This window comes from Staurois parvus, unplaced genomic scaffold (genome assembly GCF_062004578.1).
Source record: "Staurois parvus isolate SC_StPar_1 unplaced genomic scaffold, SC_StPar_1.0 ptg000871l, whole genome shotgun sequence".
Lineage (NCBI taxonomy): Eukaryota > Metazoa > Chordata > Amphibia > Anura > Ranidae > Staurois > Staurois parvus.
Genome location: NW_028318667.1, coordinates 755,205 through 778,154, shown reverse-complemented (window position 1 = coordinate 778,154; position 22,950 = coordinate 755,205). Strand labels below are relative to the sequence as shown.

The 22,950-nt window shown below is 41.7% G+C and overlaps 1 protein-coding gene across 1 annotated transcript in view; it reads right to left on the bottom strand.

Annotated features, from left to right (window-relative positions):
• The window catches only part of LOC149443196 (enhancer of mRNA-decapping protein 4-like), a 190,828-nt gene extending 185,827 nt beyond the window's left edge, over window positions 1-5,001 (bottom strand). The window contains exon 1 of the mRNA XM_089655786.1: window positions 4,858-5,001. Within this exon, the coding sequence (XP_089511912.1) occupies window positions 4,858-4,933 (76 nt within the window). The 5' untranslated portion in view covers window positions 4,934-5,001. The remainder of the gene's footprint in view (window positions 1-4,857) is intronic.
• Between the last annotated feature and the right edge of the window lie 17,949 nt (window positions 5,002-22,950).

The following is a 22,950-nucleotide window of genomic DNA, read 5'->3' as shown; positions in this document are numbered from 1 at the left end:
TGGGGGCAGCACTTGGGGTTTCCAATCTTTGTCAAGTTGACCACCACTAAATAAATCAGTTGAGCTCTGAAAGGTTTTAGCCCCTTCATGACCAGAGCATTTTCTTTTTTTTCAGCACTGCGCTACTTTAACTGGCAATTGCTTGGTCATGCAACACTGTACCCAAATTAAATTTTTATAATATTTTTCACATAATCAGAGCTTTATTTTAATGGTATTTGATCACCACTTTTTTTTTTTAAACTATTTTCTACTGTTCTAAAACATATCCAATAAAATCAAAATTTTTCATAAAGTTAGGCCAAAACAAACGTCTTTGGGAAAGAAAAATACCAATCAATGTATATTGATTGGTTTGTGTAAAAAATTTAGTGTCTACAAACTATGGATATACACTGGAATTTATGTAGCTATACTAGTAATGGTGGTGATCAGCAACCTATGGTATGACTGCGATATTATGGAGGGCAACACGGTGCTAACTGACACTGTCTGGAAGGGACACTGATCGCTAGTGATACTAATATAGTGCTCAGTGAAAATACTACACTCCAGTGGTGCACCGAAATGATAAATTCTGGTGCCAAAACCGATACCGGAAAATCAGAATGCATGTTGCAAAAAACCAAACTAAAACCAAAATCACTGATTATGTGGGGGTGGGGAGGCGCCAATTTTTTTGTATTTTTTCTTCTACTTTCATGTATATTTTAATTTTTTTTATCTTTAGCTATCACATAAGGGACCAATAGTCCCCTATGTTATAGCATATGAGTGACAGGTCCTCTTTGTACGGGGCAGTGTGTGCAAGGAGGGAGCAAGAGAGAAGCAGTGTATACAGAGAGGCTCCCTCACTGGCTGTCACTAAACGTCAGTGCCGGTTTTTAAATGCAATTGTTGTCTTTTTTTTTTTCCTTCTTCACTATAGCTCAGATAATGAGCTGTCACTTTCCCCGGAGCTAAAAGGAAACTGTGTTTTAGCTCGGGAATGAAACTAAAAAGAAATGGTTTCTTTTAGCTTGGGGAGAGTGACAGATCATTCTCTGAGCTATAGTGAAAAAAAAAAAAAAAAAAAAAACCAGCACCGACATATGACAGTCAGTCACTATATACACTGCTCCTCGCCTGCCTTTCTCCGCTGCGCCCACACACACACACAGTCCCCTGTATCGGTTACATTTTGGCTATTTTCGGCCGATATGTTGCGGTGGCTGGAATTTCGGTGCATCCCTACTATACACTATTAATGACACTAATGGATGTCAGGGGTGATCAGAAGAACATTCAAGGGGTTAACTGTATGCCTAACAAATGTATGCTTTTTTTAATTACAGGATCTGGTTGTCTTCTCTCCCTCATCTCAGTTGATTTCAGAAAGAATTAACAGCCAGATCACTATTTTGTGTGTTTGTAAACACAGAACTCTGTGCTGTGATTGGCCACAGCTAATCAGCAGGTGTACAGACAAAATCATTGGCTGCAACCTGCTGACAAGCTCGTGCTGTTAATCACACCACAGGTCAGCAGGGGGCACATGCATATGCTCCCGAAAACCAGGAAGTTTACCGCAATGTATGGTTATGCAGTGGTTCTTGGCTGTACCGTCCACTAGCAGTAAATGTACAGTTGGTGGGTGGTGTGATAGATATTTTGGGCCTACAATAATTTTTAACATTATTGTGAACTTCTGATAGGGGTCTCAATTCCTGTAACTTATTTATCATCTGTTGCATCACCTCAATACCCCCCTTAGAAGGTTTCCTGTAGAAGTTTATGACTGTAGGGCCATCCAGCTGAATAAGCCCTGAAGTCATCATTTCTAACACCTCCTAAGGAGTATTGCCATAGATTTCCCTGCGGGAACTAGCTTCAAAAAGGAGGTATGCTTCTTGGACATTACCTTTACAGTTGGCCAATATCTTTCACAAGTCACAGTGCCCCCCTTTGAACAAGAAATGGCAAAATATTGAAACTTATTGAAGGGTGTCTCTTTACTTGGAATGTAGAGGAGGTATAAAACGTATGGCATTCTGTCTCTTTTTCCCCTTGCCTCTTTGGAAGACCAGTCATTAGGATGTTTCTGTAATATTCTTTCCTATTGTCATCTTTCTTTGTATTGGTAACATTCTGTATGTGCATTGTAAAATTACTACTTTTTATTTTGTCATTATTGATTAGTAGTCAGCTTCTTTGCTGTGTAAATAAAATTAGATCTTTATTTTTTGCACAGTTATCATTTGGTATTAACATTATTGGTAATAGCCACATGAGGATTGGCTAAATTCATGTATAGAGAAAAGGTTGCAATCACTTATTACATTTATAATCTTAGATAGAACCAAGTGAATAAGTGTTGTAGCAAAACAGCCAGAACAGTGGCAAGTGGTTAAAGAAAAACTCCAGATATAGATATTTTTACTCCGTTAGGCCCCATGTACACAAGACACTTCTGAACGATGGAAACAGACTGCTGGTTTGCATACCGCATTTATAAGCATTTGCGTTTAGAAGTGTTTGGTTTTTTTTTTTTTTTTTTTTTTTAAGATAACCTCAGGAGACTTTCCAAAATGCCCAGAATGCAATGAAAAACAGTAAAAAAATTAACTATTTCAGACACTGAGAGAGAGAGAGAGAGAGAGAGAGAGAGAGAGAGAGCGCAGTATTTGTTGAAATTAGCTGTCTTTTTTTTGTGGTGTTTGGATGTGTTCCAGCTCATTTCTGTGCATAAATTATTGCAGCAGCGTCTAACATATTCTCTTTCATGCAAAACCTCAAAGTATGATGTGCTAGGTCCATTTGAGTACCAGGAAAACGCTTTGCATGCATTTTTCATGATGAAAAAAGGCTCTGGACAGCATCTGGAAATAAAAGAGTTAAAAAAAAATTTCAAACGCCTATAAATGCGGTTACAAGCATTTTGCGTTTGAAACGCTCATAAAATCTAATGCTGAACGCACGTTTTCTGCGTTCAAAAAAACGACTGTAAACTCAACTGCCTGTAAACAACATAGTGTACATGGACACATAGGAAAACATTAGGGTGAGTTCAGGGGCTACTGAAAAAAAAAAAAAAAGGCTGAACAGCTCCTAAAAGGGAATTTATCAGCTGCAGTGTGCATAAGCTCTTACAGTGGTCCAGTTTGGATAAAAGTAATTTTGTATATACCATACCTGTGAGATCCCTCTAGAAGCTGTAGTAGCCACCAAGGGAGGCGCAATTTATATCGCTCGATGCCAGGAGCATGCAGTTCCAGGTGCCAAGCAAGTAGTTTTTTTACATTTAGCCCTGCTGTGAGCAATCAGCAGGATTTATTTGTCAGGTGCAAGCATTTGAGCGGGTACACTAACGCCCAAATGGTTCCACACAACCTGGTAAAGTGCAGCCCCAACCCACCATGTATACTAAGCTCTGTTTGCCCATCTGCAGGCTAGGCCCAGCATTCCCCGATGCTAATGGGTCGAGGGGAGTGAGGAGAGTGGACACATCAGCTTTCCTCCCCATCTTGTTCCTGACCCAGAAGCAATGTATATGATGTCATTTCCGGGTCCCTGTTGAACATTTTGCCCAATACAGTGCGATTTGCACTGTATTACATTCAGTGGAGCACAGATGAGACATGCAGGGTCTTATAAACCCTAGATGTCTCATTAAAGAGAACTTGTCTTAACATATTTTTTTTTATATCACAGGGAACTTTTTGTCCCCCATGTGATAAAACAAAAAAAAAAGTTTTGTTTAGTCGAAAAGTTATACCCAAGCACATAAAATCCACCCCCCACAAAAAAAAAAGGGGGGGGGGAGAAAGATTTTGAGGCAACCCACCCACACTTAACACAAAGACTAAATCCACACATTGGATGCCTATGCATGAAACCGCCGACTGCGATACACGTTACATTCATTCTAGCACCAGAACTCTTAACACTAAACTGAGGACCCATAGGGGTCTTTTAATGCATCACCTAAACAAAGTAAAAAGGATCCTTAACTTTGTCACCATTTTACGGGTGCATGCAAAATTCAAGGTTTTCTCATGTTGGGTATGTATTTATTCAGTGCAACCTAATCCTACCTTATGGAATAAGGTCAGTACGTGTTTTAAATGAATATATGTACTAAAAATTATAAAGAACTTAACTATTGGCAGAACACTGAGCAACCCAAATATATCATATCTAGCTGGTGTAATGAACCTGATGGTTGTAAAGTTAAAATGCTTTTTTCTTTACCTTAATGCATTCCAGTAAGATAAAAAAAAAAAAAAAAAAGTGTCCCACACCACTGGTTATGCCTCCCCTTCTCTAAACACTAATCTGACTCCTCCATGGATCCAGTGCTTCTCTATCTTCCTGTTTTTACAGGACACACTGAACACAGCAGAGTCATAGTAACAGAGCCACGCTGTGTCTACTGACGCACAAAACCCAGCTTGGGAGTGTTTCTGCATGGGTGCCTCCGCAGCACACAGCCTGCTGAGGTGGCAATAGGAGAAGAGGAGCAGACAGCACCAGTGGGAGACAGAAAGAGAGAAAGTAAACCACCTCTCTATGCATTATCCTTGTACATACCACGTAAAGTTTAACTTTTTTTTTTTTTTTAAATTAGAAAAAAAAAATTAAAAAATAAATAAATCACTTAATACCACTTTAAGTAGTGGAATGGCATTTACCAGTCTGCAAACAATGTTGTAGTGGAAGTACGGTCAAGATAATATTTAACAGTTATAAATATGTTTCTTACAGCATAAACCCCTGCATCTCTGTTGCACTTCCGTAGATCATACACAGCAGTCTACCACTCCCGACAACACCTTATTCAAAAGCTCGTTCCACCACACAATAATGAAAACCTCTTACCCCCAGGGCGATCAAGTTTTAAAATGTCTCTTAGGTGCTGAGTTGCGTCCACATCAATACTGGCAGATGTAGCCATACTTCACCAAACTCTCCCGCCTCGACAAACCCTCACAACGTAAAACCAGAAATGCTAAACTCGCTCTACTTCCGCTGTCGAGTGATCGTCCCTTATTTCCTACCCCAGGAAACACAGCATAAGGCTGAACGTTCCCGCCACGCTTTTGTTGAGAAAAAATAGGTTACTTTGTGTCTCCCAAGACGGTTGTTATTAATTAAAGCTCACAGATATGCAGAAACTAATTAGTTCTACGTAACTTTTTATGTGACATATCAGTTTGCTTTTGCAATACGCATTAATATTTTACCTATCGTTATTTTGCTTAGTGAGAAATAAGTACAGGTTTTTGCAATATTAAGAGGTTATGAGTTTTTTTTTCCGCTTGTTTTAAGATTTACTTGCTTGTTTTAACAGTGCATATTCACAGTTTTTTTAAGGTTTTAAAATCTGCAATCTGTTAAAATCAGCATTTTTTTCTAGAAATTACTCCACCCCCACCACACCTTGCTAAAAAAATATGTATTTTCTAAAAGCAAAGCTCTCCCTAAACTGTACTTTTTATATGGGATGTGTGCTGGGGTTATGCTTTAACCACTTGGCGTTCAGAGGATTTACCCCCCTTCTTGACCAGGCCATTTTTCGAGTTACAGCGCTGCATTACTTTAACTGACAATTGTACAGTCATGCAATGCTGCACCGAAATTAAATTTACGTCCTTTTTTCCCACAAATTGAGCTTTCTTTCTGTGGTATTTGATCACCTGTGCATTTTTTATTTTTTGTGCTATAAATAAAAGAATTTTGAGAATAAAACTATTTTTTACTTTTTGCTATTAAACATGTTGAGTAAAAAAATAAAAAAAATCAAACTTCGTCAAAAAGTTAAGCCAAAATGTATTCTGCTACATGACTTTGATTAAAAAAAAAATCCCAATATGTGTAAATTAACCTCTTGCCGACCGCGCATAGCCGAATGACGGCTTCACCGCGGCCGGCCAGTTCTGGGAGGGCGTCATATGACGTCCTCCCGTGATCGCGCTTCTCGCGCGCCCCCGGCGGCGCGCATCGGGTACTGTCCGTGACGGCTGTGTCCCTCAGACACAGGACATTAGGAAGAGGGGGGTGAACAGCCACTTACAGCTGCTGATTACATTTGTGGTCGCTCTTCATTGGACAGAGCGATCACAAATGTAAACACAGCAGGGTCATGGCTGGGTTTTCTCTCTCCTTTCCTCACACCAATACCGAGTGTGAGGAAAGGAGAGAGAATCGGTTCTTACAACTGTGAGTGTGATCTACACTGCTCTATCTGAGATCTACAGTGCCCTGTCTGTGATCTACAGTGCCCTGTCTGTGATCTACAGTGCCCTATCTGTGATCTACACTGCCCTGTCTGTGATCTACAGTGCCTTGTCTGTGATCTACAGTGCCCACCTGTGCTTTACAGTGCCCACCTGTGATCTACAGTGCCCATCAGTGCTATACAGTGCCCACCAGTGCTCTACAGTGCCAATCAGTGCTATACAGTGCCCATCAGTGCTCTACAGTGCCCACCTGTGATCTACAGTGCCCATCAGTGCTCTACAGTGCCCACCTGTGATCAACAGTGCCCATCAGTGCTCTACAGTGCCCACCTGTGATCTACAGTGCCCACCTGTGATCTACAGTGCCCATCAGTGCTCTACAGTGCCCATCTGTGATCTACAGTGCCCTGTGCTCTACAGTGACCATTTGTGATCTACAGTGCCCATCTTTGCTCATCAGTGCCCATCTGTGATCTACAGTGCCCATCTGTACTCATCAGTGCCTGCCAGTGTGTATATCAGTGCCTGTCAGTGCTCCTCGGTGCCCACCAGTGAGTGCCCATCTGTGCCCGTCAGTGCCCATCTGTCCTCATCAGTACCCGCCAGTGAGTGCACATCAGTGCCCATCAGTGCTCCTCGGTGCCTGTCAGTGCCCATCTGTGCTCATCAGTGCCCAACAGTGAATGCCCATCTGTGCTCATCTGTGCCTGCCAGTGTGTATATCAGTGCCCATCAGTGCTCATCTGTGCTCCTCGGTGCCCACCAGTGAGTACTCATCTGTGCCTGTCAGTGCTTATCTGTGCTCATCGGTGCCCGTCAGTGCCCATCTGTGCATGTCAGTGCCCACCAGTGAGTGCCCATCTGTGCTCATCAGTACCCGCCAGTGAGTGCACATCAGTGCTCATCGGTGCCTGTCAGTGCTCATCAGTGCCCACCAGTGAGTGCCCATCTGTCCTCATCAGTGTCCACCAGTGAGTGCACATCAGTGCCCATCTGCTCATCGGTGCCTGTCAGTACCCATCTGTGCTCATCAGTGCCCACCAGTGAGTGCCCATCAGTGCTCAACTGTGCATATCGGTGCTCATCAGTGCCGATCTGTGCACATCAGTGCCCATCAGCAAGGGCTCATCAGTGCTCATCAGTGCCCATTAGTGAGGGCTCATCAGTGTCCACCAGTGCTGCTTCATCACTGCAGCTTATCAGTGCTCATCAGTGCTGTCTCATCACTGCAACTTATCAGTGCTCATCAGTGTCCACCAGTGCTGCTTCATCACTGCAGCTTATCAGTGTACATCAGTGCCACTTATTCATACACATCAGTACCACTCTATCAGTGGATCCTCATTAGCACCCATCAGAGCACATCAGTGGCAGTTTATCAGTGCAGCCCATTATTGCACATCAGTGCAACCTCATCAGTGTCCATTAGTGCAGCCTCATCAGCACCCATCAGTGCACCCCCAACAGCGCACCCTCATCAGTGCTCAGCAGTGCACCCCTATAATCACCAACAAGTGCAGCCTCATCAGCACCCGTCAGTGCACTCTCATCAGTGGATCCCCATCAGCGCACCCTCGTCAGGACCTAGCAGTGTACCCCCATCAGCACCCACAAGTGCAGCCTCATCAGCACCCACAAGTGCAGCCTCATCAGCACCCATCAGTGCAGCCTCAACTGTCCCAGTATGTCCAAAAAATTATTTTCTTGCGAGGAGGCGTACCAAATTTTATCCATGACCGACGAGAGCAGCGGGGAGCTCTCAGAGCATGATTCTGATTTGGATTATGAGCGTGGTTCTGATTTGGAGTATGAGCCCGTTTTAAGCAGTGGATCTGTTACAGAATCATCATCGGAGGAGGAGGAAATTATGCCCATCAAACGAAGGCGTTCTGGTGAGGAGCAGGCTACCACAAGTAGCGTGGTGGCATCCACTAGCAGAGCAGTGGCTTCCACAAGAAATGGAGGACGTCAAGAAAGACCAGGTCCTAGTCAGGTGTTACCTCAGCCCCAAAGGGTTAGGACCCATGCCACTCTTCCATATGCCCTTCAAAACCCCCTATGGCTTCCCTCTAACTCTGGAGCAGCTAACATCCCCCCTTTTACTGCCCAGCCAGGAGTCCAGGTAAACACAGAAAATTTTGCCCCTATTGATTTTTTTAATTTAATTTTTACCAACGACTTTCTAAATTTAATTGTGGACCAGTGCAACCTCTATGCCCAACAGTTCATAGCTACAAACCCAGATTCATGTTATGCCCGTCCCTATCAATGGAAGCAGTTGACAGTGGAGGAATTTAAAACATTTTTGGGCCTCACATTTAATATGGGACTCACAAAAAAAAATCAATTACACTGCTACTGGTCTACCCGTCCAATCTATCACATGCCAGTTTTCTCATCAGTCATGTCCAGAACAAGATATCAAATGATCATGAGGTTCCTGCATTACAATGATAACACCCAGTGCCTTCCCCAAAATGACCCAGAATATGATAAACTATATAAAATTCGGCCACTCCTTAATTTCTTCTCTGATAAATTTGCCCAATTATTTGTCCCAGACAAACACATCTGCGTGGATGAGTCACTTGTCCCCTTCAGTGGCAGGCTGAGTTTCAAGCAGTTTATCCCCAGCAAAAGGGCCCGATATGGGATTAAACTTTATAAGTTATGCGACAGAGCCACGGGGTACATGTACGCCTTCCTCGTGTATGAAGGAAAGGACAGCCAACTGCATCCCCCTGAATGCCCAGATTATATTGGAGCATGTGGAAAAGTTGTTTGGGAGCTTGTGTTTCCACTCTTGGAAAAGGGTTATCATCTCTATGTTGATAACTTTTACACCAGCTTACCCCTTTTCCGCAATCTTCACCGAAGGAGAACACTAGCATGTGGCACCGTGAGATCGAATAGGAAGGGATTCCCGCAAAGGCTGGTGAACACAAGACTACAGAGAGGGGAGTCGGTGACTTTGCGGAACGAAGAGATATTGGCTTTGAAGTGGAGGGACAAACGAGACATCTACATGCTCTCATCAATTCATAATGACAACCACGTGCAAATCACCAGAAGAAATGGCACATTCCAAAAACCAGAATGTGTCCATGATTATAATTTATTCATGGGGGGAGTTGACTTCAATGATCAGATGATCCAGCCCTACCTTGCTGTAAGAAGAACCCGCCATTGGTATAAAAAAGTCTCCATTTATTTTTTTAATTTGGCCGTTTATAACACATATATAATCTACCGGAAATCCACCGAGACACCCATGTCCTTTCTTTGGTATCAGGAAGAAATTGTCACTGCCCTTTTGTACCCTGGAGGCCCACCAGAAAGTGTTCACTCAGATGTAGTGAGTAGACTCCAGGAACAGCATTTTCCTGAAAAAGTCCCTCGCAGAGAAGGAGGTCAAAGACGTCAAAAAAAATGTTGGGTGTGCACCAGAAGAGGAGTCAGATGAGACACCAGCTTTTATTGTCCTCAGTGTCCTTCCCAACCAGGCCTCTGCATAGTTTACTGTTTCCGCCGTTACCATACTTCTGTAAAATATTAGTGAAGTATGGTAAACGTAATTATGAATTTCCTGCCATTCACTCCTCATGCCTCTGCCTGCTCCTGAAATGACCCTATCTTGTTATTTGACAACGCCACTGCCTGCTGCCTAAACTGACCATACCTCTGCCTGTTCTGGAACTGACCCTGGCCTGTTATTCGACCACGCCTCTGCCTGCCGCCTAAACTGGCCATATCTCTGCCTGCTCTGGAAATGACCCTGGCCTGTTTATTGACGATGCCTCTGCTTTCCATCAGAACTGACCTCGGCTTGTTAATTGACCACGTTTTTTGCCCGCCGCTTGGACTGATCTTCTGCCCTGCTTTTGTAGTATTATGATTCAAAATAATACAGGGGTCTCACATATGTGAGGGGCTTCAGAATAGTTTTTCGGAGTGGAGAAAACTAAGTTTTTGGTTTTCTCTGGGTTTTATAATTCCCGAAAAAGGGTCTGTTAGTCCGGAGGCTTCGAAGAGATGGGTGGGATGAAGCCTCTACCCCTGTCTTAGCTGACGGGGCCCTAAACCTGATATTTCTGCCTGCTGCCAACTTATTGCAAACATGCCGCTGCCTGACACATGAACTGACCACGCCTCTGCCTGCTACCTGTACCATGGACCATGTTCCTGCCTACTACTGGGACTGATATTTTGGCTATGCTGTGTCTCTGCCTTGACAATCCTTTGGCTGCTGACCACATCTCTGCCTGCTGCCTGGACCAATGGTTTGGCTGCGCTGATGATATATCTGCCTGCTTCCTGTACTGACAATGGACAATAATCCTGTCTGCTGCCTGGACAATTGCTTTTGATGTAGCTGACCACATCCTTGCCTGCTGCCTGGATCAATGCTCTCCTCTGTGGACAACTGCACTACTAAAACCACAGGTAATCTTTTGCTTACCATTTTCTCAAATGTATTTTGGGGTGTAATTCTTGGTATGTACATGCTATATGTTAGAAATATGAAGGGCCTTCAAAAATGATAGGTTGTCTGGAAATTAGATGTGTAATTTATGTCCCTAGAACACCTACCTTGATGTTGGGCCTCTGTATGTGGCCAGGCTGTTATAAAGTGTCACACATGTGGTATTGCCATACTCAGGAGGAATAGCAGAATGTATTTTGGGGTATATTTTGTGGTATTTACATGCTATGTGTTAGAAATATCTTATAAATGAACAACGTTGTGTAAAAAAAAAAAGTTTTCATTTTCTTTTTACATATTCCGAAAACTTGTGGAAAAAAATTACACGTTCAAAAGACTCATTATGCCTCATAGAATGTTGGGGTGTTTACTTCTCAAAATGGGGTCATTTTGTGGGTAATTCCATTGTCCTGGTGCTTCAGGGCCTTCAAAGTTGTAATAGGTAGTCAAGATATTAGATGTGTAATTTATGTCCCTAGAACACCTGATGGTGCTCCTTGCATGTTGGGCCTCTCTATGTGGTCAGGCTGTAGAAAAGTCTCACACATGTGGTATTACCATACTCAGGAGGAGTAGCAGAATGTATTTTGGGGTGTATTTTGTGGTATTTACATGTTATGTGTTAGAAATATCTTATAAACCGACAGCTTTGTGTAAAAAAATAAAGTTTTAATTTTTTTTCCACATTTTCTGAAAACTTGTGGAAAAAAACGACATGTTCAAAAGACTCATTATGCCTCCTAAAAAATACGTTGGAGTGTTTGCTTTCCAAAACTGGGTCATTTTGTGGGTGCTTCCTTTGTCCTGGTCCTCCAAAACCATCAAAAGTGTTTTAGGTTGTCAAGAAATTAGATGTGTAATTTTTGCCCTTAGAACGCCTAAAGGTGCTACTTGGATGTTGGGCCTCTGTATATGGCCAGGCTGTAGAAAAGTCTCACACATTTGCTATTGCCATACTCAGGAGAGGTAGCAGAATGTATTTTGAGTTTTTTTTTTTTGGTATTTACGTGCTGTGTGTTAGAAATATTTTATAAATGGACAACTTTCTGTAAAAAAAAATATGTTTTCATTTTCTTCCCGCATATTCTGAAAACTTTGGGAAATAATCGACATGTTCAAACAACTCATTATGCCACACGGAATATACATTGGGGTGTTTGCTTCTCAAAATGTGGTCATTTTGTGGGTAATTCAGTTGTCCTGGTGCTTCAAGGCCTTCAAAAGTGTAAGAGGTAGTCAAGATACTAGATGTGTAAATTATGTCCCTAGAACACCTGATGGTGCTCCTTGCATGTTGGGACTCTCTATGAGGTCAGGCTGCGGAAAAGTCTCACATATTTGGTATCGTTATATTCAGGAGGAGTAGTAGAATGTATTTTGGGGTGTATTTTGTGGTATTTACATGTTATGTGTTAGAAATATCTTATAAATGGATAACTTTGTGGAAAAAAAAATAGGTTTTCATTTTCTTCCCGCATATTCCAAAAACGTTTGGAAATAAACAACATGTTCAAAAGACTCATTATGCCTCATGGAAGTTAGGTTGGGGTGTTTGCTTCTCAAAATGGAGTCATTTTGCAGGTAATTCAATTGTCCTGGTGCTTTAAGATCTTCAAAAGTGTAATACGTAGTCAAGATGTTAAATGTGCAATTTATGTCCCTAGAACACCTGATGGTGCTCCTTGCATGTTGGGCCTCTCTATGTGGTGAGGCTGCGGAAAAGTCTCACACATTTGGTATCGTTATATTCAGGAGGAGTAGCAAAATGTATTTTGGAGTGTATTTTGTGGTATTTACATGCTATGCTTTAGAAATATCTTATAAATGTACAACTTTGTGTAAAAAAAATATATTTTCATTTTCTTCCCGCATATTCCGAAAACTTTTGGAAATAAACGACATGTTCAAAAGACTCATTATGCCTCATGGATTATAGGTTGGGGTGTTTGCTTCTCAAAATGGAGTCATTTTGTGGGTAATTCCATTGTCCTGGTGCTTTAAGGCCTTCAAAATTGTAATACGTAGTCAAGATGTTAGATGTGTAATTTATGTCCCTAGAACACTTGTTGATGCTCCTTGCATGTTGGGCCTCTCTATGTGGTCAGGATGTTCAAAAGTCTAACACATTTGGTATCATTATATTCAGGAGAAGCAGCAGAAAATATTTTGGGGTGTAGTTGCAAGTATGCCTGTGCTGTGTGTGAGAAATAACTTGTTAATATGCCAATTTTTTTGGGAAAAAATAAATAAATAAAATTTAATTTTCCAAAGAATTTTTGGAAAAAACTACAGCTTCAAAAAACTCACCATGCCTCTTACCGAATACTTTGGAATGTCTACTTTCCAAAAAGGGGTCATTTATGGGGTATTTGTACTGTTCTGGCTTGTTAGGGCCTCAAGAAATGAGATAGGGCATCGGTACATCAGGTGTGACCAATTTTCAATGATTGGTACCATAGCTTGTAGACTTTCTAGCTTTCACACAGACCAAATAATATGCACTGATTTGTGTTATTTTTACCAAACAAATGTAGTAGTATAAATTTTGGTGAAGATATATGAAGAAAAATTACTTATTTGAAAAATTTTATAACAAAAACTAAGAAAAATGCATTTTTTTTCAAAATTTTCGGTCTTTTTTCATTTATAGTGCAAAAAATAAAAAACCCAGTGGTGAGTAAATACCACCAAAATAATGCTCTATTTGTGTGAAAAAAAGGACGAAAATTTTATATGGGTACAGTGTTGCATGACTGAGTAATTGTCATTCAAAGTGTGAGAGCGCTGAAAGCTGAAAATTGGCCTGGTAAGGAAGGGGGTATAAGTGCCCGGTAGGCAAGTGGTTAATAGGTTTACGTGAAAGTTATAGCATTTACAAATGGTGGTATATATACTGGAATTTTTTTTTTTTTACTAGTAATGGTCAGCGATCAGTGACTTATAGAGAGACTGCGGTGGGCATTCTGACACTGGGGGGGAACTGACTTGGTGTCACTGACATCCATAGTGACACTAATACAGTGATCAGTGCTACAAAAAAGCACTGACACTGTACTATTGGCACTGGGAAGGAAGGGGTTAACATGAAGGGCAATCTGTGTGCTGTTTCACTATGTGCTCTGTGTGTGTGTGCTTCAGTGTAAGGCCAGCTTAGTGTGGTATTACACCAAAAAACAAAGGAAAATAATTCTATATTGCAGCTTTCCAATCCTAAAAGTGTAAATAATGGCAACTTTTTTTGTCATTTTGTATTTTTTTGCTATCCTTGTCTAAATTTAAACCTAACCCCATCAAATATTTTTTAAACTGAATTAAATCCACCTATCATTTACCATGGAAGTTTCCATCTTAACCATTATTTGGTCTACAGTTCATGGTGCTGTACATGGGATTAGTTGTGACACTAGCCATTTGGTTTGACAGTTTGAGAGCACAATTAAATGTGAGAGTTACATTTCCTACACTTGCCGGGAATGTTTTTTTTAACTGTTAAATTGATGGGTTTAGGATGTATTGACAGTTTGGTCAAGAGACAAGCAACTGTGACAGTTATCATTCATGGCAAATCTTGAATGTAACTCTTTTGGGAAACCATTAAGGGCAGTTCACACTACAAAAACGCACTCAAGATACATTCCAGATATGTTTTTGCTTACAGTTCACACCACACGCAGTTCCAGTGAAGTTTTGCATGTGCATAACGTCTTCATTTCACTTCCTCACTACCTATCACAGTTTTGGAGTCCCTGAAATGCCAGGATAGCACCAAACCCCTCCAAGTGACCCCTTTTTGGAAAGTAGACACCCCAAGCAATTTAATAAGAGGTATGGTGAGCTTTTTGCATATCTCATTTGTTCTCACAAAGTTTTTAAAAATTAGAAAAGAAACAATATATTTTTGTTTTCTTACTTCATTTTCCAAAAACTTGTGGCAACAGATGAGATCTGCAGGATACTCACCGCACCTCTAATTAAATTCCTTGAGGTGTCTACTTTCCAAAAAGGTGTGTTCGGGGGGGGGGGGGGTTGTACTACTCTGGCATTGCAGGGCCTCCGAAACTGTGATAAGTAGTCAGGAAGTTTTATGAGGAAATGAAGCCCTTTAAAAGCCTGAAGGTGCTTATTGGATTTTGGGGTCCTGTACACTGCTAGACTGCCAAAAAGTCTCACATATGTGGTGTCCCCATACTCGGGAGAAGTAGCAGAATGTATTTTGTGGAGTAATACCACATATATCCATGGCATGCGTGAGCAATAAATCATTTAAGTGACAATTTTGTGCAAACAAAACCAAATTATTTATTTTTTCATTTTCCAAAAACTTGTGGTAAAAAATAAATTCTTCTATTGATTCAACATGCCTCTCAGCAAATAGTTTGGGGTGTCTACTTTCAAAAAAGGGGTCATTTGGGGGGGCAGGGCATTTTATGCCCAGCATTAGAAGTTTATTTTGTATATCACTCTTCTAACCACCCGAAGACCGAGCTTTTTCCGACACTTTGGTCCTGATTTACTAAAGTGCATAAATAGCGTCTAGGCGCATTTCCGTAGGCTGAAGTCTACTTTTCATTGGAATCCGTCTACTTTTAGATGGCAAAGACATTTACTAAAGAAAGCATCTAACAAATAGACGCGAAAGCAAATTTACTGTTGGATAATGATTGAGGAATCCCATGTCCAAATTCAAGCCGTTATCTATTGTGTCAAATAGAATTATCATTCTTAGTTGAAAAGTTTTTCTTTCCTGAATGGGTTTGAAATTTCCTTTAAGAACTAAAATATTAAGAGATAACGGCCTGAATTTGGACATGGGATTCCTCAATCATTATCCAACAGTTTTATGACTATCAGCTCAAGCATGACTGCCTCTGCTAGTGTTGTCTCCCCTCCACCCCCCCCCCCCCAGACTTTGCTTTTGCTGTGTCTTATCTCTGTTTTTTTTTCCCATCCCCTACATCTCTTCTAACATTCTGCTAAATCTTTGTTTCGGTACTGCTTAGACCTGAAGAAGGGGACATTCCCCGAAAGCTTGTCCTCAAAGTTGTATGTTAGTGCTAATAAAAAAAGTATCACGGACAGTACCCAATTGTTCCTGTCACAAATGCACTAATACGGCTACAATCACCTCAAGCAAAATGGAAGATACTGCATATAGCCGCATAAAGAAGCAGTTAACCAACCTAATCACAAAGGAAATACAGATCAACAGTGATATTTTCTTTCTCTCAAGATGCAAAAAGGGGAATCTCATACCACAAGACCTCCGGATTAAAAATCCTTGTGTAAATACAATCAACTCTCCTTATGCAGAAGAACTTTGCAGACGCACCAGCGAGACATTAAGGAATAACCTCATTCACAAACTGTATGGAAAAAGGGTAACTATCAGGATACAAAAGCAGTCTTTGTTTGAAACCATAACATCATTGGACCCTACCAACATTAACCAAATCAATAATGAATTGGAAATTTTACAAAGACAAACACAAAAACTTGCCATGAATGGGAAGCAAAAAAAACTTCAGAAGCTACACCAAGAGCAGACCTTTTGGATACAACCTAAACATAAAAGCAACCCAACATCTATACCTCCTACTATCAGTGACCTGGAATCTAATCCGGAATCCCAAGGTGTCCCTTGTGTAAGTGCTGACCTGACTGAAAATGTGGATATAACAGAGGAACTTGGAATCATCAACTTGTCAAATCATAAACTTTCTGATCCAGAATTAACCATCCTCTCCAAAGGCCTTACATTCTGCCCAACCACCAAATTGAATCATTTACAATTATTGTCAGATATGGAGGATTTCTTCAGGAGACTAAGGCTCAAAGAATATTTCCACAGTAATGAAAGGAATCCTAGGACAATGGAGTGCTACACAAAGAAAAAGAACAGCTGCGTCACACCTCCACAAGGACACAACCCCAAACTGGACACCTAGATTGATAGCTTCAGATTGCTAGCTACATCCCTGATATCCACCCAGCAAAAGAAAATTCTGTACAATCTTTCACCACTAGAGCAAAGGGCTATACACGATTTGCGCAATAATCAGGCCATCACCGTAAAACCAGTGGATAAAGGGGCAGCAGTTGTTGTGATGGATACAAACAAATACATACAGAAGGCCAGAGGCAGCTGGAAAATGCCATCTACTATAAAAAACTGGATTATGATCTGACCCAGGACTTTACAAAGCAATTAAAAGGTCTAATTAAAACACTTCCAGCCCACCTACATTCAGAACTTATAAATGCGATTCCGGATCATCCAGAAATTGGGGACTTCTACATGCTGCCCAAAATCCACAAGCCAGGAAATCCAGGCAGACCCATCATAACAGGTATGAATACACTCACCGAACAAATCTCAGACTTTGTTGAAAAATATTTAAAACCGTTAGTCAAGAATACTGCTAGTTTCCTGCAAGACACAACTGACTTTCTGAACAAGATCAACAACATACAGCAATTACCATCAAATACACTTCTAGTTACTATGGATGTAGTATCCCTGTATAGTAATATCCCTCAAAAGGATGGATTAGCTGCATGTCACAGATCCTTATCATCCTCACCAAACCACAAATACACTGCTGAGGATGTTACACAGCTCATTGAATTCATACTTACACACAACTACCTTACTTTCAATAAAGACATCTATCTTCAATGTATGGGTACTGCGATGGGAAGTAAAATGGCACCCCAATATGCCAATTTATTTATAGCTGACCTGGAGGAAAAATTCCTGAACAGCATGGAACAAAAACTATACAGATACTATCGCTATGCTGATGATATTTTCATCATATGGACAGAAGGTGAAGAAAACCTAAAACAATTTTACTCATTGAGCAACACTTTTCATCCATCAATCAAACTAAAAATGGAATACTCAAACACACATGTCAACTTCCTAGACACCACAGTATACATCAGGGATAATATGTTTCACACCTCAATATACAGGAAACCCACTGACAGATGCAACTACCTCCATAGTTCTAGCTTCCACCCCCAACACACGAAATGTGCCATCATATACAGTCAGGCTATTAGATACCACTGAATATGTTCTGACCCAAGAGACAGAGATAAACATCTCGAGACACTAGCAGACTCCTTCCATAAGAAAGGTTACAAGGACAAAACTATCAACAACAGCATAAACACAGCCTTGAGAACCCGAAGAGAAAATCTACTTCAGTACAAGGAGAAAAAAACAAACAACCGTATACCTCTAGTAACCACATACAACCCAGCACTAGAAGGAATAAGAAAAATAATCAAAGATTTACAACCCATCATAACAGAAGATGGAACTCTGAAAGAAATATTCCAGAAACCACCAATATTAGCTTTCAGACAACCCCCCCAAACTCAGAAATAAACTAATCAGTAGGAAACGTCCTTCTGATTATGATGTTACAAATAATGGAAGCAAACCCTGCAATAAGAAACGCTGCAAACTGTGCAACCAAATCAATCCATCAAAAAGTGTCAGACACTCAAAAGGGATCTTCAATATCTCTGGCTCATACAGCTGCACCTCTAGTAATGTTGTGTACCTTATCCAGTGCAGAAAATGTAGCAAAGGATCTTATGTTGGTGAAACAGGACAGAAGTTGCAAACAAGGATGAATTTGCACAGACATACTGTAAGGGACCGCCCGGCGGTACTACTAGCACTCCACTGAATAGGCGTCCCCAGCGCACGGAATCTAAGTCCCAGGGTGCTTGTTCACCAGGGCCCCTGATGGTGGGGATGGACTTGGAGCTCCCTGAGACCAGGTCGTGACTACTGGGTGCGCCCGTCAGTGGTAGTAGTATGCGCAAGGGGCACGGGGAAGAGTCTGATGTGAGGAGGTCGGAAGACCCCACTGCAAGGGATGGATGGATGGATGAGCAAGGTCAGACGGGCCGGGTCGGTAACAGAGAGGACGGCAAGGTACAAGGCAGCGGGCATAGAATGGTCGGGTCACACGCCAGGTCAGCAACAGCAGGTCAAATCCAATAGGGGGCATCCAGGAGAGAGGTCAGGCAAAGCAAGGGTCAGAGCAGGAGAAAGCAGCAAGGTCAGGTTCAATCCGGGTCAAAACTTACAAGGGGTACAGGATCACAGGTTCACAGGATGCAGGGAAGACCAGAAGGCACTGAATGACAGCTCAGGGCCATTTAAATATCCCGCCCTGCGCTGCCATTGGTGCCCAGCGGGCGGCCGCGGCTTCTACTGCGCATGCGCGAACTCGAACGCCGCGGCCGGCCCGGACCTAGTGCCCGTGTCCCTGCACAGGGCGGTGCACTGCGCCTGCGCCGGGACCATCGCGGCAGGGATCGAGGAGATCCCTGACACATACCATCAAGGAACATAAAGAAGATGACCTTTGCACACCTGTGGGACACCATTTCGCACAACCGGACCACACTTTGGGAGACCTCAATATTTTAGTTCTTAAAGGAAATTTCAAATCCATTCAGGAAAGAAAAACTTTTGAACTAAGAATGATCATTCTATTTGACACAAGAGATAACGGCCTTAATTTGGACATGGGATTCCTCACTCATTATCCAACAGTTTTATGACTATCAGCTCAAGCATGACTGCCTCTGCTAGTGTTGTCTCCCCCCCCCCCCAGACTTTGCTTTTGCTGTGTCTTATCTCTGTTTTTTTTCCCATCCCCTACATCTCTTCTAACATTCTGCTAAATCTTTGTTTCAGTACTGCTTAGACCTGAAGAAGGGGACATTCCCCGAAAGCTTGTCCTCAAAATTGTATGTTAGTGTAAAAAAAAAAGTATCATGGACAGTAGGCAACACATAAGAAGGGCATGATTTCTCGGGTATACTCTCAGCTATTGTACACAGTACAGGATCAAGCTAGTCTCTGGAGCAGTGGTCCTGGGACATTGGAGAGTTTGCTGGAGATGTCTGGGATGCTGCCCTGGAATCTGTTCTAGGAATTTCTCTTTCTCCCTCTCATAAATTGTCTCAATTGTTTATTCTCCATCGAGCGTATAGGAGCCCTGTGCAACTGTATCGGTGGGGCAGGCGGGATTCACCTGATTGTCTGAGGTGTAGGGTCCAACAGGGTGATTTCATTCATATGCTCTGGCGTTGCCCCAAGTTACATAGATATTGGAGTGAGATTCTCCAACTTATTTCTCTAGTATCGCAATATACTGTTCCCCAGGATCCCTTGCATTGTCTGTTGTGGGCAGTGGACCAAGAACTGTTCCAACCAGGAGGGTATATTATGGTATCTAGACTTTTATATCTGGCTAGGAATTTGATAGCAAAGTACTGGTTATCATCAGCTCCTCCGACTAGTAAGCAATGGATAGATTATGTTAATTCTTTACTCCCTGGGGAGAAACTCACGTACCAACATCGCAATGCTTATCGTAAGTTCCAGCAGGTATGGCAGGATTAGCTGGATACACCTGGGCTCGCCCCTCCTCAATTGATAGTGGTCCTACTTCTGCAGGTGTAATATTTTATATCAGGTGTGTGGCACCACTCCTCCACCTGGGGGAGTTCATGTGCATCTCCCATTCTTTTTGATGAGACGTCTCTGGTAAACCAGAGGTTGTTGTTGTTGATGTGTTTTTTTCTTTTGTTTGAAGACATGTTTTAGGCTTTGTTCCTTTCCCCCATTTCTGTTTACATCTGGTCGGGAAGGAATAAGATGTAAAAAGGAAAAAGCAAAATATTGTCAAGAAAGTTTTGAATGCTTGTGGTCTCTGTTTTGTTTATCATTTCTGTTATTCTGTTTATTATGGGATCTGCGTATCTACGTTCTATTTATGTGTAATCCTGCTGTTGCAGTAATGTCATTGTGGATTCTGTAAGTACTCTTCCATTTTCTCTATTATCGTGACAATAAAAGTTGTTTGGATTAAAAAATAAAAAAGTATGTCTTGTCATCAAGGCAATATCATGTTTGTTCCTTACATTTTAATGATGTGATGTTTGAGGCACGATTCACACTATGTTGGCCGGATGCGGGTGTAGGAATTGCATCTATTCCACCAATCGTAGCTGAATCGCTCTGCGCTTACTAGACACGTGGGGCTGCCATTCATTTTGAATGGCCCCCCAAGGCATCTCAGCCCGCAGTGCGATTGCGGGAAACGCAGGGTCAAAAAGGTGCTTACTCCTTTTTTGCGTGAGAAATGAATGGGCTGCCATGCCAGGGCAAACACAGACTGCACGGCCCACAATATTATGAACTGAGCCTAAACCATTGTACAGTAGGTGCTCTGAAGAGGAATGTCACCATCCAGGGAACCTATTATTTGCCAGTCATTCATACTATAAATGGCCAAAACTAGGTAGTAGTACAACATCAGAAAATTCCAGTTCTGAATCAACTTCAGTAGGTTTAATCCTACCAGTTCAGGAAGTTGCCTTCAAAGTCAATAGGATGAATCACAGGATCTCACCACCTCTGTCTCCATAATAGATTTGTCAGGATTTTTTTTTAAATCACAGATGGAAGTTAACTAATTGCTGATCGTGCTATAGCTGAATGACGGTTACAGTGCGGCCTTCTAGTTCTGGGAAGGTGTCTGTTGACCTCCCAGAACCCCCCCCCCCCCATGCATGTCCCAGTGATGCGCATCAGACAGCCCTGATTATCAGTGTAGCCATGTCAGTGCCCATCAGAGTGGCCCATCGGTGCCTTCTCATCAGTGCCCATCAGTACTGCCTAAACAGTGCCTATCAGTGTGGTCTACTAGTGCAAAAGAAGAAACAATACTTCTTTGCAAAATTGTTACAGAAATAAACCATTTTCTTTCTTTTTTCAAAATTGTCATTTTTTTTGTATGTTTAGCAATAAATAAAACCCCCAGTGGTGAATAAATACCACCAATAGAAAGCTCTATCTGGCCCAAAATATGCTAAAAATTTCATATGGGTACAGATTTGCAGGACCGCGCAATTGTCAAAGTGCGACAATGCTGAAAATTGGCCTGGGCAGGAAGGGGGTAAAAGTGCCCAGTAGGTAAGTGGTTAAAGTGTCAGTAAAATCAAAACCTAAGTAACTCTAAACCTACCATCAGCCACATTCTAAGCCTAATCTAGCTAGCCCTGTAAAGAAAACAAATCGCTATACTTACCTGTTGTGCAGCCGCTTCGGTCCTATTCTTAGCTGTCAGCAGCAGCTTCAGTGTGTAGGAGAGGCAGCCAACAATGGAAGGCCCATAGCAACTCTATGGGTGACATAACTTCTCAGGCATTTCCCAGCTGTTGTCAGCTGTCTCTTGCAAACAGAGAGTGTTGCTAGAGATTTGGTCAAAACGTTTGCAGAATGTATTTTTCTTTACAGGGCTAGATAGATTATGCTTAGAATGTGGCTGAGAGTAGGTTTATAGTTAGGCTTTGTCTTTACTTCAATTTAAGGACTTTGCAGTAGATATAAATGTACAGTCTGCTCAAGAAGAAAATATTGAGACATCAGGACAAAGTGTTACTGGAGAAAACCATGCACAAGGTACCAATATAAAGTACTTCCCTGGACACAAATAAAAAATATATATATAAGACGCAAACAAAAAAATCTACATGAGCATCAATTGCACAAAACCTCATTCCTCCACTGAAATTAATTTTGAAGTTGTCCAACTTCTGCCCCTTTCCTTCTGGTCTACACTGGGAGATGTTCAAGGTAGCGATCAAGAAACACATAGTTTAGAACAATAAATTTAACTTTTTTGTGATGCATTGATTCTGCAAGCAAGTCACTGTAGAGCAGGCTAGCACAGCGATTCCCCTTCATCATTCTCAGTAAAATGGGGATTTATTCCCGATTGCATTTGTCCTTAATGATAGTCTGTGCACTCACAAATCAAAATTATGTGATCTTGATGACAAAAGTACACCACAGGAAAGGATTAAGGGTGTTAGCTATTACCCAGCCCCAAAAGAAGAAGAAGGGTATCATCAAGAATTTCAAGCAGAATATCAAAATGATCCCTCTCATTTCAGTTTCTCCTTTCTTGCCACAGAGATGTCGGACCACATTGGGTAGCAACTGAAGTAAAGTTTTTGGTATTTGAATCCTGTTCTGAATAAATTACTACTAAAAACTAGGTGCAAAGGTGAAAATGATATTGTTAGAAAGCATGCATGGAATTGAAACAACTGTTGTGTTGGTTCAGCTATTGCAATGACCGAATTTTGCTCAGAAAAACTTTACTTTGCTCTGTGTGGCAACAGATGAGACCTTCAAAATACTCACCA